Here is an 18,289-nt window from a genome sequence, read left to right as displayed (position 1 = left end):
TACACACACTGAAACACAACTTTCACAGCTTGGAAGATGTTGCAGTCGACAAAGTGGGGCAAAGAGAAGTTATGAAGATGCAGGACAGACAGGGCAGAACAAAATGGTTTCATCATGCAATGCCCAGTTTGTAAGATACGAGAGAAATAGTAACACAACACAAGGTGACAATGTGTCAGAATAATGTCTCCAGTCATCATCAAACGTAAACATATTTATCACATGATATTGAAAGATAAACTGCACTTATAGCTATATTGGATAAACTCTTCAATCAGGACAACAAATTCATTCACTTTTCCTGTCTTTCTGCCTGCATCCGCTTCAAGACACTAGTACTTGCATACAGGGCCACGAACGGATCAGCCCCATCTTACATCCAGGACATAGTCAGACCCTATACCCCAACCTGCCCACTCCGCTCTAGATCAGCCAACCAGCTTGCTGCCCCCTCACAGCGAGGGACAACTAATCACTCAACGAAATCCAGACTGCTATCCTGGCTCCTAAATGGTGGAATGAGCTCCCTATTGACATTAGGACGGCCGAAAGCCTACGCATCTTCTGACGAAGGCTAAAAACACATCTCTTCCGACTGCAAAAAAAGTTATATTATAATTTATTTTATAAATATATATATATTCTTAAAGGAGTGATAGAATGATTATATAAGGTATTTCACACTGTTCCTTAAGGTCTCCTAATATGGTATGTAACATATGGCCCGGGTGCTGTTCTATGGGCCCTAATGCAACACTGTAAAATAGGCCTGATTGAAATGACTGGTTTTCTGCCTTATATGGTATGCTCATGAATATTTAGATGAGCTGCGCGCTGATTGGTTGAGCGAAGCACACACGCACACACACACACACACACACACACACACACACACTGCACAGAAATGTTATACATTGTTCTTCTGCTATTTCACTACTAAATTCACTTCTGAGACTTTTTTATGCAAGAAATCAACTATGTAGAGGTCAAATATGGGCCGTTTTACGAAAATTGATGGCTAATTGCAAATTTTGTCCGACTGTGTGTCGGAGTTCAGGAGCTTCGCAGGCTAACGTGACAGCGGCCGGTGCTGCCTGGGTTGCTGCCTCGCCGCCGCAGGTCGGACAAAATTAGCAATTGGCCATTGATTTTCGTAAAACGGCACATATTTGACCTCTACATAGTTGATTTCTCGCATAAAAAAGTCTCAGAAGTGAATTTAGTGATGAAATAGCAGACGAACAATGTATAACATTTCTGAGATCTGCGTGACCTAGATTCACAAGACAAACCGGTCCCAGATCAGTGGCCTATGTAAATGTTGGGGCGTGACAAAGGTACAAGTATCGGATTGTACTACCATTGGGGTGGTTTACTTTGCCAGCTGACAAGTCTGGCTCTGTGGAGCTCTGGGCGGGTTATGAGGGGGTGCCTGCAGGTGATTTACAGCTGTCTTGACTTGGATTTATTTTTATGTCCACATTACACTGTTTTTCTTCTAGACAGTCTAAAGTTGAGGGGCATTGACTCACAGGAGAATGTACCAGATTTATTGCAGTATATTATTAGGCACACATGATGCACTTAACTCTTAGGTGTTATTCCATCAGCAAATCAAAACTAATGATGACTTCTCATGGCCAAACCATCATCTCTTCTGTCATTAGTACCTTTACCAATTTGTCTATCTCTGTAGGCTAATCTGTGACCTTGGCGAGTGAAACCTCACAGATGGCAATTTTACACCAATGGCAAGTCAATCTGGTGTGCAGATCATGATACAACACCTCGTCCATTGATGTCATGCTTTGTCTGGGGTTGTAAGTTTTTTAACACATTCCTGCTGCGCTTGACGCTCGAGTTGCATGCAAATCTGCCAGTTTGGCCCAACTGTCACTCGGATGGACAGTAATGGCTTTGCCAGACCAGCCAGTGCACAGCCACGCATCTCAAGCAAGGCGGCACTTACAGAATAATTGGACAGTCAACCTTTCTCGGGACAGTTGCATAATCTAAAGAGTTGTGTCTCTGCATTGTTAACAGTGTGTTGTGCTAAAACAGATATGTGTTGTGAGGCTGAAAAGGGATCATAGTGGCCATTCTGGAGCATCATTTTTGAAAAAAGCAATTTGATTTGTGTTTACAAGCCCATTTGTTAATTAAAGTGGCTATATGTAACTTTCAGTTTGTGTTGATTAGCAGCTGCTTTGGACAAAAGCAGTAGTGTTTTTACCACACCTTTTTTTAGATCAATTTTTTATTATTTTTATATTTTTGAACATACAGAACAGACAAACACAATTGAACAAGAACAAAAACCATCTCCCACCCCCCCCACCCTCTGCGGTCTCGAGGAAAACAAAACCAAACAAATAAGCAAAAACAAAAACAGAAATCACACCTTGCCTAGTCACTCTCCTCTAATTCTTGTGATGCTGAGGTCATTAGGACCGATACTTGTGCTGCTGCGTTTTTCCATAGATCTATAGTCAATGATTTGGCTTTGTTAATCCTTGCTGTAGAGAGCTCAAGCATAACTATGTCTAGAAAATACGGCAACCACTGTTTTATACAAAGCAATTGGGTGGGGAGCCAGCGTTGAGCTATCATTTTCTTGGTTGCGGTTGAGCCAGCTAGCCAAACTTTCTTCTGTCTCCCAAGCAGGTGTAATTTAGAGTCGGCATTAAGTAACAAAACAATCGGGTCAGTAGGAATTCGACATCCTATCACATCAGCTATTATTGATGTTGTTTTAGTCCAGAACTCATGCACCTGTTCACACTCCCAGACCATGTGCAGGAAAGTTCCAGTTTGTTGAGGTTGAACATGCAATAGGGAGTGGGAATGACTTTAGCGACGTATCTCTTCTGAGGAGTCCAGTATGTCCTATGACATGTTGAAGTGGATATACTGGTGATTTGGGTTTTTGGAACAATGGAAAATGTTGTCCCAAAGTGTCTCCCAATTAATTGCATTCCCCTCAGGGCTCAGCTCTCGCTCCCATTTTCTTGCTATTGGGAGTTCTCCTATGGATACTTGCATCAGTTTAGCATAGATCTGGGACGCTAATCCTCTCACAGAAAAATCAACAAACCATTTAATAACTGGGTGCGGCTCAAGACTGTTTCCCCATGGCACTTCATAACATTTTAGGTCTGCTCTTAAGCGCAGATACAAGAAGAAGGATGTCCTGGGGACCTCAAAACTAGCTCTTAGGTCTTCAAAACTCAACATACCTTTCTCATTGAATAGCTGGTTTACAGTATAAATGCCTCTGTCACTCCACTGCTTACAAGCAAAGGGTTTGCTACCAGACATTAAGTGTGTATTGTGCCAAATTGGGGTGTTCAGATGCCAATTGTTGGTGTAGCATAGTTGCTCCTCCACCTGTTTAAAGTTAGTCAATGTGTTGGTGATAATAGGGCCATAGGCTAGCATACACTTTTTTGGACACACACCTGCAAAGGCAAGGTCTTGCAGTCTTAGACTTCCAATGAGGTTTTGCTCTATTTCTCTCCATGGGACTGTAGATGAGGGGTCCATCCACACTCTGGGGGCCCGTAGCTGAAAGGCTCTGTGATACACTTTAAGGTTGGGGAGGGCCAAGCCTCCTGTGTTTGAGGTACATTGCAGGGTAGAGTATTTTAGCCTAGGTTGTTTATTATTCCAAATATATTGCCGAATTAAGGTATCAAGTTTCTTCCAAAAATGTATCTGTGGGGGTAAGGGGATCATTGTACTTAAGAAATTCACATGAGGAACTATGTTCATTTTAACAACAGCAATCCTGGAGTGTGGTGATGCCGGCAGCGCAGACCAATTGGCCAGATCCCTTTGAACACTACTTAATATAGTTTCATAGTTGTCCTGGACAACTCGCTGTAGGGATGCATGTATGGTGATGCCCAAATATGTAATTTTGCTTTGGGTTAGTATTGTAACACTAATGGTTGATGCCACATGCCTGTTGTTCAATAAACGAAGGTTAGATTTATTCCAGTTAATTTTATAGCCGGAGATTGAACCAAATTCGTTGAAAATCTTAAGGATTTTTGGAATAGAGTCCTCAAGATCAGCAATGTACAACAAAATATTGTCTACAAATAATGATATTGAGCTGCTACTGGATTTAATCTGGATATTACAGATTTAATTTTGCCTTATGGCTTGGGATAACGGTTCAAGAGAGATTGCAAATAGCATTGGGGAGAGTGGACATCCCTGTCACGAGCCCCGCTTAATGGGAAACGGCTGAGAATGCAATCCATTGGTTGAGACTACGGCTGTGGGATTCGCATATAAAGTACGCACCATGTCAATGAATTTGACCCCCAAACCAAGCCTCTCCATTACTTGCCACAAGTAGTTCAACCCTAGGCAGTCGAAAGCCTTTTCTGCGTCCACTGATAAAACTGCTGCCGCTGTTGGAAGGTTTTTGGCTTCTTCTATTACATGAAATAGTCTGCGTACATTGTCTGCAGCATGACGCTTGGGTATAAACCCTGATTGGTCGGGGTGAACTAGCTTCTTGATAAAGCGCTCTAAGCGGAGAGCCAGGACTTTGGAATAAAGCTTAATATCAGTCCCGAAGAGGCTGACGGGCCTGTAATTTGAGCAATCCGTAGGATATTTACCCTTCTTTGGCATAACGGAAATCAGCACGGTGTTGGTTTGTTGGTGGAAAGTATCCTTCTCTATGGCTGAAGTTAAAGGGTTTTTAGAATGCAAAACAATTTTACCTTGTCATAGTTGAATAACGACAGTTTGGTGGGTAAATAGTAAATACATAGAACCTCAAAATCCCATTGACACCTCTTTCCTCTGCAAATCTCACAATTTGAAACTGCCTCTGAAAACGGGCAAATCTCAACGAAGCTCATAGCTGACGTCAACTATGTGGCTGTACCTTATTTGGCTCTGGTATCTATCTTTGTCACGCCCCAACATTTACATAGGCTACACCATGAGATCAGGTAGTCTTCTGAATAGGTCGCGCAGATCTCAGAAATTGTATACATTGTCATACATCTGCTATTTTATCACTAAATTCACTTCTGAGACTTTTTTATGCGAGAAATCAACTATGTAGAGGTCAAATATGGGCTGTTTTACGAAAATTTATGGCTAATTGCAAATTTTCAGCGGCCGGTGCTGCCTGGGTTGCTGCCTTGCCGCCCGGCCTGTCCTCCTTCACAGACACCGGCCCGCTGTGAGCTAGATGGAGCTCTGTCATGGCCGGCAGCCCACGATGCTCCATACCCGCGCAAAGTCACAGTTTCTGTGTTACTGGACTACCAAACGCCGCTGCCCTGACAGAGCTCCAGGGCCTGCAGCTTGCTGCTCTCCCTCCCCTCTTTCTGCTAAATGGCCGGTGTGTGTGAGTGAGAGCGCGGTCAGTGAGCTTGTTACGCCCACAATCTCTTACCACAGGTTCCAGTTAGTTCTATATAATATATAAACTTATAATGGATATGTGTGTTGAGTTATTTAAAAAACCATCGGGGAAATAAACGCCTCTTGTCCGAGAGTGAGCTGGATGGAGCTCTATCAATGAGAGCTAGCTAGTCTCCTCTTAATGAGACCTCTGAAATTCACAAAAATGCATTAAATTGAAACCGGACAAAAGTGTTAGCTAAGCTTTGTAAGACCTTAGGGTAGCTGTGATATACATGCCGTGAAGAAATTCAAAGTGTAAATATACTATAGTTATGCCGAATATGTAGCGGCAATCTTTTCCAATAGGATTGAATGGGACACATAGCCTAGCTAGCAGCTCCTCCTAACTAGACCCCTCAAATTCACAAAAATGCCTTAAATTGAAATCGGACAAAAGTGTTAGCTTTGTAAGACCTTAGGGTAGCTGTGATATATATGCCGTGACGAAATTCAAACTGTAAATATACGAGCCTCGGTAGTCCAGTAACCCAGAAACAATGACTTTGCCCTGGGTATGGAGCCCAGCATGTGTGGAGCTCCTGAAGTCCGACATGTCTTACCAAATTTGCAATTAGCCATCAATTTTCGTAAAATGGCCCATATTTGAGCTTTATATAGTTGATTTCTCGCATAAAAAAGTCTCAGAAGTGAATTTAATAACGAAATAGCAGACAAACAATGTATAACATTGCAGTGTCTGAAATATGAGACCTGCTGTCTTGTGTCCAATGTATGTGTATGTGGTTTGCTCAACCAATCAGCGCGCAGCTCATCTAAATATTCATGAGCATACCATATTTGGAAGAAAAGGGTCAAGAAGAGGCAGGTTTAGTTCTTTTAGGAACTTCTGGCACTGTGTCAGATGTGGGTTGCAGGAGGACTCATACAACTTGGAGTAAAAGGATTGAAAAGTGGCGCTGATATCCTTAGGATTTGTTGAGATACCTCGGTCTGTGCGGATGCTGTTGATAGAAGCTCTGGATTCGCTTTGTTTTAATTTCAGAGCAAGCAATTTGCTTGGTTTGCAGCCGTTAAAATAGTAATTTTGCCTCACTCTGTGCATTATGAACTCAGCTCTCCTTCTTAGCAGATCATTCAGCTCTGTTCGACTTGTGACTAGAGTTTGTGTAGATTTAGAAAACAAGTCTTAAGAGATTGCTCTAACAATTTACAGCGTTCTTCCAACTCCGCTATCCTTGCCTCTCTTTTCCTCTTCAAATTGACCGCGAAGGAGGATGTAAAATCTCTAATAAATCCTTTAGTTGCTTGCCATGTATATGCAGGGTCAGAAACTGAGTCAGTATTAATTGATATAAATTCAGCCAGTTTGGTTCTAAATTCTGTATCAAAAGCTGTGTTCTGGAGAAGGGAATTATTAAATTGCCATCTCCTAGATCTTTCTCCTAACCTATCACAATGGAATGTGGTTATCAGTGCATTGTGATCAGACAGAATTGCTGGTCCTATTGCTATCGTGTGGAACATTGTCTTAAGCTCACTGGAGCACAACATATAATCAATGCGGGAGTGGGTGAGGTGGCGTGTGGAAAAGAAGGTGTAATCCTTGCTAGTAGGATTGTGCATCCTCCATATATCTGTAAGATGGAGGGATTCCACAATTGCTTTAAACATGTCTGATATGCGTTTTTGGGCTTTCGTGTGATTGACCCCTGATCTATCCTGATTTAAATCTAGTATTCATGTCTCCCCCTATAATTAGTGAATATTCGTTGAGAGAGAGCAATTCATTGGTTAGGCGTGGGGAAAAAAACTTTCATCATATGTAGCCGGTGCATATCCGTAACAAAGGATATTTTCCTACTCCTTATTGTGGTACATATATAAGATCTCCTGCCTGATAAGTCTTTACTGCTTTTGTCTACGGTGAGTGCACTTTCCACAACAGCAACACGATGGAGCCCTTGGTTTTGGTGTCGTCACTAGATGAGGCAGCAACCTTAAAGATGATTTACATCTCTTTTACGTAAATGTGACTCCTGTATAAGTGCCACGTCTAAGATTTTCCTTCTTAAATAGTCCAGGAATTTAGCTCTTTCTATCGGCCCGTTTAGCCCCCTAATGTTGACTGAAAGGATTGAGACCTCAGCCATCTTCAAAATTTACACACATACGTGTCTCAAGTACCCTACCGGATTTTGCCAACAAATCTGTAGCAAAGGGTGAACTGTTAGCTCTGAGCAAGGTGTGACAAAAACATAAAAAGTTAAATAAATCCACTAACCTAACTAAAGTGTAACTCTCGCCAAAACGCAACCTAGGGTCTTTTTGTGAATGTACTCGAGTCAAACTTTCGTTTAAAAGCATATTTAGGACGGAATCGCCACTTTTAAGATTTACTGTATTTTCGTTTTTTGGTCAAATGGCCTTTTGAATGGGAGTGCGAGGGGCACTTTTATGCTAGCCTCAAAATAGCTATTTTTAAAACACTAAGAAGGCTCGACACAACATGAAACTTTACTTGAAGTATCACCAGGGGCTCTACACCTTAACGAAAGCATTGACAACATTGTTTGTGTACCCAGAGTTTACTAAAAAGAAAGGTTTTGAACAACTCACCGTAGCTCTTGTTGTTTCCGGCTGCTACCACCTCGGCAGTCAAAACGAGTTGGTATCAAAACAACAAGTAGCCACAGATTTAGTATATCCCTTGTGCACCGGTGTAGTTCATGTGTAGAGACCCTGGTGATACTTCGAGCAAAGTCTCATGTTGTGTCGAGCCTTCTTAGTGTTTTAAAAATAGCTATTTTGAGGCTAGCATAAAAGTGCCCCTATTACTCCTTAACGAAAGCATTGACAACATTGTTTGTGTACCCAGAGTTTACTAAAAAGGAAGGCTTTGAGCAACTCACGTTAGCAGTTGTGGTTTACGCTATCCGCCATTTTCCCAGTCAAAAATAGGCAATCTAATCTCATTCCTATGAGGCTCCTTTTTCAACAACAAGGTCAATATTGTGTTTCACTAACGACAAAACAACAAATTATCCGTGCATTTATATGGAACTAAGCTTTTGGAGCTTTCCATCTTTGCTCTCCTCCCTCGACTATTTTTGACTGGCTCGCTGGACGGCGACCAGAAGAACAACAGCTACAGTGAGTTGCTCAAAACCTTTCTTTTTAGTAAACTCTGTGTACACAAACAATGTTGTCAATGCTTTCATTAAGGTGTAGAGCCCCTGGTCATACTTCGAGCAAAGTTTCATGTTGTGTCGAGCCTTCTTGTGTTTTAAAAATAGCTATTTTGAGGCTAGCATAAAAGTGCCCCTAACACTCCCATTCAAAAGGCCATTTGACCGAAAAACGAGAATATGGTCATCTTAAAAGTGACGATTCGGTCCTAAATATGCATTTAAACGAAAGTTTGACTTGGGTACATTCACAAAAAGACCCTAGGTTGCATTTTGGCGAGAGTTACGCTTTAATGAAATACAGATGTGAGTGTGGGAGCCTCAGTCTCTTGCAACCATAACGGTCGCTGGTCACGTGATCCCTAAAGCTCTTTTCTTTACAGTGCTGTATTGCCCACTGTATTACCAAGTTAGCGATACGCATTGACTGTATATAAGAATGGACCAACAGATCCCGTTGCTCTGGACGGAGACCAGTGAAGGCCAATAGAAGCACTTTTCTGGTGATGGCTAGGGTTACTGCGCAGCCTCCAACTGAGAGAGACGACGTAAATGTGCCGTGAGCAACGTGTCTGAAAGTTGTAAGTCTTCTGGTAGCTGTGCCAAGAGAAATCTCAATCATTCCCAATCTTGCAGAGACGGAGAGCATAGGTATATGTAAGGAGATAACATAGGCACAGGCTAATTATTGCTAACTAAAATGCTAGTTAACATTAGTAATTACACTTCAACAGCTAATGTGAGACGAAACTGCCTGCGCGCTTCTCCTGTACTATACGGTAATTCCTCTACTATGCGACAGTAAGTCGCGTGGTTATGACACAATCGTTAGCCTATTTTTATAAAAACGTCTGCTACGGAGCCATAACGTGAGGTACAAGGTAATGGAGCCTTTTATACATTATCGTGTTTCTTTAGAAATAAACAATGGAGAAATAAAGTCTTTAAACACTTCAGATGTAAAGTTATTCGCTGTCAAAGTGGCGCCAAAATGAATGGCAGTCAATGGTATGCTAACGGGAGGTGATGGCTTTGTAGCATTAAAATGGCGCCATAGGAGGTTCGCGGTCCGAGGAGAGGCTTACCCCCTTGGAGGTCTTTTAATAATTTCCCCCTGGGATTATTAAAGTATTTCTGATTCTGATTTATATAGTTGCGATAAATGTTTTGCTCAGACAGAAAATCATTAATTTACAATGGAAGAATAAGTTACAGATGCATCTTTGTATTTCTAGTGTTGCATACGGTAACTTAGCGTACTTTGGATGTCTCGTGAGATAGACTGGGTATCACTGTCACTGTGTCACGAGCCAAAGCATTAAGAGTTTGTTACTTTTATCAAGCAACGATTTATGTAGCGCATTTCATGAAACCCACGGACACTTTACACAAGTAACGTTACACGGGGACAAGGGAAAAGAAAATAGTAAGCCAACACAAACATGGAGTAAAAGGAATAAAACTAAATGGAAGGGGGGCGTAATTTAATGTAGGCTACTGACGTGCAACCACATCGCGCATTGTTAAGTTCTTTTATGAATGAAATAGACATATTACACTCCTGAGGGGCAATTCAGGGTGGGTTTTGAATCATTTACAATCCCGTAATTGTCTCCATATGTTGATAGCCTGAGTGTGACTCACGTTATTGCCCGTTGTCTTTCACTTTCCCTTTTTGTTGTTCTTTGTTTAATTTCCTTCTTCCCTGTGATGTCCTGCCCCAGTATCAGCCATAACTACAACAGATATCTTCATTTAAGACCATTGTATGAAAAATAACAGAGCTTCAGAAACATTAAAAAGTTACATATAGTCACTTTAAAGATGACATCACTGATGATTCATTGGAAAAGATACTGACGTTGAATTATACAGAAGACATAAGCTTTACTGGAGAAGACTTTGATTAGAACTGTTGTATTCATCTAAAGTGATCACAGCATACTGAAAGGAATAGATCCTTTAAACAGCCTCTTCCTTTATCTCTTTCACTTGTCTTTCATGCTCCATTAACCACGCGATTATTTTTGCGCTGACTATCAGCCACATTTTCAAAGTAGCATGTCAAACTATCGATAGAGAGATTCTCAAAATCTCTCTTCATTTTCTGCAGCCTTGGGCAGATTCATTTAGAATTTGACAGAGCAAAAGGAGTTCTGTATCGACTATTATTGAAAGCAACAACAACAATGTAACAACAATAAATGTAGTGTTTGAAAGACAAACATAAAGACATATCTTGGCAAAACAGAATAATCTCAGCAAAAGATCATGTTATTTGTCTATTGATGCTAATGTCTCCATTAAAAGAGTGCACGTTCAAAACTCAGCAAAAAATGCTTTCTTAAAGGCAGATTTTAATGACCGCAAAATAATAACTCATCGAGAGACTTCACAACATTCACAAGGTTAGTACTCCCAAACAATTAAGCTGTCGGTCCAGTCTGTGCACGTTATTTGCATGTTCACATAGAGGGCAGTTGGCACAATTGAAATTCAACCCACATGTCTTTCCAAAGTTAAAACAGAAAGCAAAAAAATCTACTATTTCTTTGGTTTAAAATGCATCCTGCTTGACATCCAGCTGCCTGTTTCACAAATATGCCAAGGTCACTGTGGGCGTGCTGGCAAGACTGGACGCAGCGTAAGGTTGAGAAAGACAAATCCGTCAGATAGCTATGATTTAAAATACAGCTCCCTCTGGCCTCTGGTAGCTCTGATAATCCCACACTCACACATGATAAAAATGTATGATATTTAGTAAACAAGGGAAAAATATTGATGAACAATACATATAGAAGGTGTGAAAATGTATAGATTAACCAAGCCAAAATCCAGAGAAGGTTTCAAAAAAAAGAAAGTCATTACAATTTAAAAGGAACAGAGATATTCAAAAAAACGAGATACAAACCCAAACTGAAGGAACGTTCCATCACAGTGAAAGGAATTTTTATAGTTTATGGTTTACAGTTTATGGAACAATCTCAACAGTGAAACCAAATAATCTAAACCAAACATTATAATATATATATAAAAAAAAAAAACAATTAAAGCAAATATTTTGAGTAAATACAGTGAAATGTGTTCAGTTTTGCTATAATATAATAGTTTGGATCAGCTGAAAAGATATTAGATTCTTTTAGAAAAAGAGATATGGTGAGCTAATAAACCAACATTATATTTCATTGAGATAAATTAAGGATGAAGGTTACAAACAGGAAAATGTCCTGCATTTTAAAGCAGTCTAAGAAACCAAATCAACACTTGCATTGGTCTTATATTACTGTTTTTCCTACAAGGTAATTTGTCACAGAAAGACACTAGATAAGAAGGCCCTGTTCTGTTCTGTGATGCTTGCAAGAGAGAAACTCCCCTGGGCTAGACGTTGCTCCCCTGGACTATTTGTTCCTGGCTCTATAGTTGTCTGCCCAGGTAGCACTGCCATTTGTCAATTTCAACAGCTGGTGCCATACCTCCCTTTCCTGTGAAAATTAGAAGTGGCTGTAGTTACTGGTTACAGCTTTGATTTCTTTGGGGAATAGGCTACGTTAGCATGTGGCTGACTTAATATTCTGCGCTCACTTTCTTCATGCATGCACACTATGTGTATGTTAGGAGTTCATAAGCAGGAGGTAGATGCCTGTGGTAGCTATTATGAGGAGCTGATTGTGTGTTGAAGTGTAATAACCGGAATGGTCCCTGTATTGGATTTCAACGGGCCACAAAAGACACGGTCACGTTACCTTGTGAGAACACATCAGGTGTTATTAAGTTTTCAAAGCTCTATTAGGGAAATCTTATTAGGATCAGATTACTTTTCCCTTCCCCCATTTAATAGAAAGCTCTGGGCATGTCCTCCAGTTTCAGTTCCACAAATGCTGCAGTGTAGACCTTAAATAAAAGTGCAGATGACTGAAAACTTACAACTGCTTTTTTTTTACAAGGAGCCAACAAGGGACACACTTTGTGTAAGTGAACCAGTATGACAAAGAATGCAACAGCACAAAAAGGAGAAAAATTAAGTATGCCACTAGTTTTAAAAAGAGCGAAAAAAGTACAAAGCCTTGATTTACAGAGATAAAAGTAATGAGAACATGTCTTCATGACACCCAAAAGCTGGCTTCTGGCTAGTTCTGAACCAGGAAGAGACAACTTATTCCCTTCAGAGCAGAGCACAATGTTGGAAACAAGAAATAGGCTCGGTAATAGCTGAGATTGCTCACTGGTGCCCCAATTATATGGACATAGCAGTTGCCCCGGGACACGACTTAATGACTACAATAAGGCTCGTCTGTCTGTTCAAAATCAGCTTAGAGTGCATCCACGCTGACCTACAGCATCACTCTAGCCTTAGTTCAATTTAAACATGCAGCATGAGAAGGAGCTGGGTGTTTTGGGGATGGGTGGGGGGACAAGTTAGAGGCTGTCCGCCGGGCTGACTCAGTTTCCCATCGACCACGACCCCCTGAGTCCTCCTCATTCCACCTCATAGCCTTGATGAGGATCAATTTGGACTTGAGCATTTCTTGCGGCTGCGGTTGCTCTTTAATTCAGCATGGTTGAGCGCTCTGTGATTAATGACAGGTACTTAGCTTGAAGACTGGTCAATGAGCGCACTGGTCCAGGAACTTCAGGCTGTATGCCAAAGGGGAGACAGGCTTTCTCCAAGCGGCAGCACCACCCAGATCAGAGAGGGTTGATGGGAGAACACAAGGTGAGACCGAAAACGTTGTTTTTGAGGTAAGTGTGCATGCACACGTGTCCGCATGGGGACTAAAAAAACAAATGAATAGAGACAAGATAACCTGGAAGTCATAGTTATGGATGATTCATCCCCTTATTGTCTGATAAAGCCCACACAGGGGATGAACTCATTATTCATATGCCCCACTCTATTCTGTATGCATTCACATTGCTTTCCATGCAGATGATTTAGCACCCTCGATTTCCCCAAAAGCTGCTTCTCAGCTCCAACAGAACATGACAACTGCACCATGTAATCCTCTAATCTCCTTATCAACACAATTACCACAACACAAACACACTAACTGACAATGGCAGGGAAATGATCAAAGTTTCCCCTGCCTTCCCCTTCCTTAAACAGACTATTTCCATATTCAGAACATAGCATGTTCTATAATGGAATATCTATTCAACTGATGGCTGTGTGGCTATATTACATTTGTGTGTGTGTGTGTGTGTGGGGTCCCTGTGGGGCTGGCTGTTACAACACTGACCCCCAGTGTGCGCACATTAGGACAGAGCAGAGCGTGTTCTCCTTGGTGCGGGACTCCGCCGCTGTCAGTTAGTCCGTGCGTTCTGACAGCAATGTGACCTCCCCTTAAGAGCTCCTGCTGCTGACTTTTTCTATTAAAATGGACGTGATGCACGCTTTTCATACTGAGACAGACCTTCAAAAGTCAAATCAGCAGAGAGTCGCTGATCCCATACATCTGACAATGCAGATAAACTGGACAAGAAACACGCGCTCCAGCAGCAGCAGCAGCAGCAGCAGCAGCAGTCTAATCCTATTACCAAATAAACGATCAACTATATATGTAGCATATCTTTCCGTGGCTTATTTTACCGTTTTCGACTGTCCTCCAATAGTCGCCCTTATTTATCACCTCTCCGCGGCGGAGCGGGTCCCTGCTAGTTTTTTCTAACGTAAAAAAAAAAAAAAAAGACACGTGGTTGTTACAAACCTCTCTCAGGACACAGCGGGGACGCGGAGGTGGAGAGATGCGGGCGCACTCGGGATGGGAGAGGACGCGTTGAGGAGGCAGCCCGCTCTCTAACTATGGACATTCTGTCTTCTAGTTTTTGGAATAAGGACTTAAAAGACTTTGCATATTGCGTTGTCTCTCTCCTTCTCCCTCTCCCTCTGTGTCTCTCTCTCTTTTTCCAAAGAAGAGACTTACATGCAGGAGGTGGAAGATCGCAGGTAAGGAGAGGAGAAAAATGCAATTTGCAGCAGATTTCTGTAGTAAAATATACGCTTAGATCCTAATGGGATATTTCTACATTTTATTTCCGCACATTTTAATTTTTTAAAAGACATACCTTGACTAAAGAAAAAAAAAAAAGACTCAAAATGGATTTCTTGAATAGTTCCAGCCTGGAGGACGGGATACAGGCAGAAAATATCTCCTCTAATTCTACCTCTCAGAGGCAGTACAGCCAGCTCGCTATCTGGGCTCTGGCCGGACTTGTCAGCTTTCTGATTTTGTTTACAATAGTCGGGAACGTCTTGGTTGTTATCGCCGTTTTAACGAGCAGAGCTCTGAAGCCACCTCAGAATCTTTTTCTCGTCTCCCTGGCCAGTGCGGACATACTGGTGGCCACCCTGGTCATGCCCTTTTCTCTGGCAAATGAACTCATGGGCTACTGGTTTTTTGGCAAAATTTGGTGTGACATCTACCTGGCTCTGGACGTTTTATTCTGCACGTCTTCTATTGTTCACCTGTGCGCTATTAGTTTGGACAGGTACTGGTCAGTGACACAGGCAGTCGAGTATAACTTGAAGAGAACGCCTAAAAGAGTGAAAGGGATGATTGTGGTGGTGTGGCTGATCTCAGCTGTCATCTCCTTTCCACCGCTGATCTCAATGGACAGGAGCAGCAGCGAGGCCAGTCCCCAGTGTATCCTGAATGATGAGACCTGGTACATCCTCTACTCCAGTCTTGGCTCTTTCTTTGCCCCCTGTGTCATCATGATCCTGGTCTATATTCGGATCTACCAAGTGGCAAAGACCAGGACCAGAACTATGTCAGAGAAGAAGAGGGACGTGGACTCGCCGCTGGAGAATGGGATGGACCAAGCTGAAGCAGGCCGAGGAGGGTCATTAAAGTCCAACCCGGACAGGAGCACGAAAGAGCAGGACCGCGAGAACGGACACTGCAAAGAGCAGGCAGTCCGATCCCCTCTGGCCAACGAGCCCAAACACCCACCGACAGACCACGACGACGACTTTGACGACAGCAGCTCTTCAGAGGGGAAACCGAAGAAGAGTTCCAGTTCCTCCAAACATCACCGTGACGACATAAAAGACAGGAAGTCCAGCCGGAAAAGTAGCTCCGCCTCTAAATACTCCAGCAGGAAGTCGCGTGCCAGTTCCAAGTCTATGGAGCTGTTCTCGTCTCGCCGTAAACGCCGGAGCACCGTCAATCGGAAGAAAGTCTCCGCCGCTCGGGAGAAGCGCTTCACCTTCGTCCTCGCAGTTGTCATGGGCGTTTTCGTCGTTTGCTGGTTCCCGTTCTTTTTCTCCTACAGCTTGTATGGAATCTGCCGGGAGCCGTGCCAGATCCCCGAGACGCTGTTCAAGTTCTTTTTTTGGATTGGCTACTGTAACAGCTCGCTAAACCCAGTCATCTACACCATCTTCAACCAGGACTTCCGCAGAGCCTTCCAGAAGATCCTCTGTAAGTCATGGAAACGTTCTTTCTAAATGCTCCCTGCATGGATAGGGTTGTAATAGACATTTTAGCCTGCAGAAAAATTTAAACTGTTCTGAGCTGTGGGAAGAAGTGCTGGCCTGGGGGTTACTTTCAGGGATTGCACTAGAAATGAAGGGATGATTGAACTAGATTGAAGTGCAGAAAAGGGGTATAAATACAAGGAGGCAGCTTTTGGACTCTGATGTGGGCTTTGGCTCATTTCCCCCTCCTCATTGACTTCTTCTCCCTTCACTGAAATACATTAAACTGACTCATAACAGTTCCTGTGATGCATGCACGCAGCACCCAGGACTTCCAGTGGCTGCACTTGGATGAACTTTACAGGAGGCGAAGGGTTTACAGACACACTTGATTTATAATGCAACCTCATTCACTGAATATAATGCGAAGGCCTCGACAATCCGCTTGTGATATTAGATAGTGGGCGTCTATCTTCTCTCTCTGTCTCTTACTCCCCCTTTTTTCTCTACCTTTCTATCACGTCACTCTCTCAACACGAGGACCAATGGGACGAAGGGGCTTCTTGCTTACTGTTTCAGTAGCAAAACAGTTTAACTAAAAAAAAAGAGCAAAAAAAGCAACAAAAAGTGTTTGTGTGGGGCTCAAAAGTGTCTGAACTGGGAGCTGCATTGGAAACTTTTTATCAGGACGTGTGTTTTTTTGTGTGAACTTGTACATGTCCATGTGGCTCTGGTTACAGTGGCACGTACAATAGATTGGCATCACGAGCAATTTGCTCTCCCAGCCATGTGTTCGCATGTTCCACTCCCCTCTGAGAAAAAAGATGGAATACAGAGGTACTGCTGAGGTATTTGTGTGTGTGTGTGTGTGTGTGTGTGTGTGTGTGTGTGTGTGTGTGTGTGTGTGTGTGTGCGTTCGTGCGTGCGTGGAAGAGCAAGAGAAGGCAAAGTACAACAGTGAAACTATGTGTTGATAAAAATGAGCCGGAGAGTTTACCGCATCTTATCCAAACTGCTAGTTAGTGATTGTCTGTGTGTGTGTGTGTGTGTGTGTGTGTGTGTGTGTGTGTGTGTGTGTGTGTGTGTGTGTGTGTGTGTGTGAGCCTGCTTTCTTAAATGGCCTGATTTCTTCTGGTCAAGTGTCTTTCTATTCTCCACCACCCTCTTTTCTGTCACACATCTTTTCTCTACCTTACAGCCAGAAAAAGCACTTGGCTACAGAAAAAGCAAAACACCTTATCACTCTGTTTTATGTCTGGTGACACACACACACACACACACACACACACACACACACACACACACACACACACACACACAAAACGACTTATACAGTCAGTATTTCATCTTTACATTTTAAGCATTTACAGCCAGAAGGGCTAATGCTTTTTTTTCCTTCTTCCCTTGTGTAAATAATTGAAGAAAGTACAGAATTATTATGTGGTGCCTCATAATCACACATGTATCAATATGATAAAAGATGTATTGTTTGTATAATGAACAACGCTTTAAAAGTTTTTCATGCGACACCAACCTCTGTCCTTTTCTAAAAGAGCAAGTGTTTACCTCTATGCTTTGAGCACATTCATACGATCAAATAAAGAGATTACTAACTGTCATTTGAAAATTGAAAGAGTGCATGACTGCATTCTTCATCACTGTTAATTCTTGTATGTACTTTTTTTACTGTTGTGCCACTGTTGTTTTATTTATTACACTGTAAGCTGCTGTTGTTGTTCAGGCCCGGGAGCATCAATCCACTCAAAGAATGTGAAATAAATGGAAATTACATTCACGCTTTAACATATTTCCAGTGCCGGACATACAAATTCAAGGTTAGCTTAGTGTTCTTCTATAATTTGACTTTAAATTCTGCCTAATACACACCTGCTAGACATGTGTTGAATTCACAAACAATGTCAGCACTGAGTTTATCACAGCTGCAACGTTTTGTTCATAGATGTTTGTCAGGCTTCAAATTCAAGTGGCGCTAAACCCTGCAACAACCAATCAAAACTGTATTTTGTATTTATTTTTTTTTATTGTGGAGTAGCTAAGCTAATTGAAATAAAATTAAAATAAATAAGTGTAACATGTAACCTTCCAGCTATGATAGTATGATGTACTATCTAGTATATGATGTGTTTTTTTTAGGTGGTTAAAATATGTTTTGCTGCGTCCACAGCAGTACATTGCTCAGCTTTTGGAAAATTTGGAAAAAGGCCGGGTGGTGTTGATCAATGGGTACTTAAGCTGAGCTGACCACTGTACTACACCATAATTAATCAAA

General features: G+C 42.0%; 1 protein-coding gene across 1 annotated transcript; it reads left to right on the top strand.

Moving 5' to 3' along the window:
- The first annotated feature begins 14,319 nt into the window (after nucleotides 1-14,319).
- On the top strand, nucleotides 14,320-17,802 carry adra2c (adrenoceptor alpha 2C). Its single transcript, XM_031284665.2, has 2 exons — nucleotides 14,320-16,003; nucleotides 16,740-17,802. Exons 1-2 carry the CDS (start codon nucleotides 14,677-14,679, stop codon nucleotides 16,844-16,846), a joined length of 1,434 nt encoding a protein of 477 aa, XP_031140525.1. The 5' UTR covers nucleotides 14,320-14,676; the 3' UTR covers nucleotides 16,847-17,802.
- The last annotated feature ends 487 nt before the right edge of the window (nucleotides 17,803-18,289 follow it).

This window comes from Sander lucioperca, chromosome 4, assembly GCF_008315115.2.
Source record: "Sander lucioperca isolate FBNREF2018 chromosome 4, SLUC_FBN_1.2, whole genome shotgun sequence".
Classification (NCBI taxonomy): Eukaryota; Metazoa; Chordata; class Actinopteri; order Perciformes; family Percidae; genus Sander; species Sander lucioperca.
This window is presented reverse-complemented; position numbering and strand designations above follow the sequence as displayed.

What these genes read in the sequence shown, in the direction of transcription:
- adra2c (XM_031284665.2), top strand. Translation starts at nt 14,677, where the DNA reads ATGGATTTCTTGAATAGTTCCAGCCTGGAGGACGGGATACAGGCAGAA. An exon ending in AGCCTTCCAGAAGATCCTCT is followed by an intron (nt 16,004 to 16,739) that starts GTAAGTCATGGA and finishes CTCTGGTTACAG; the next exon opens with TGGCACGTACAATAGATTGG.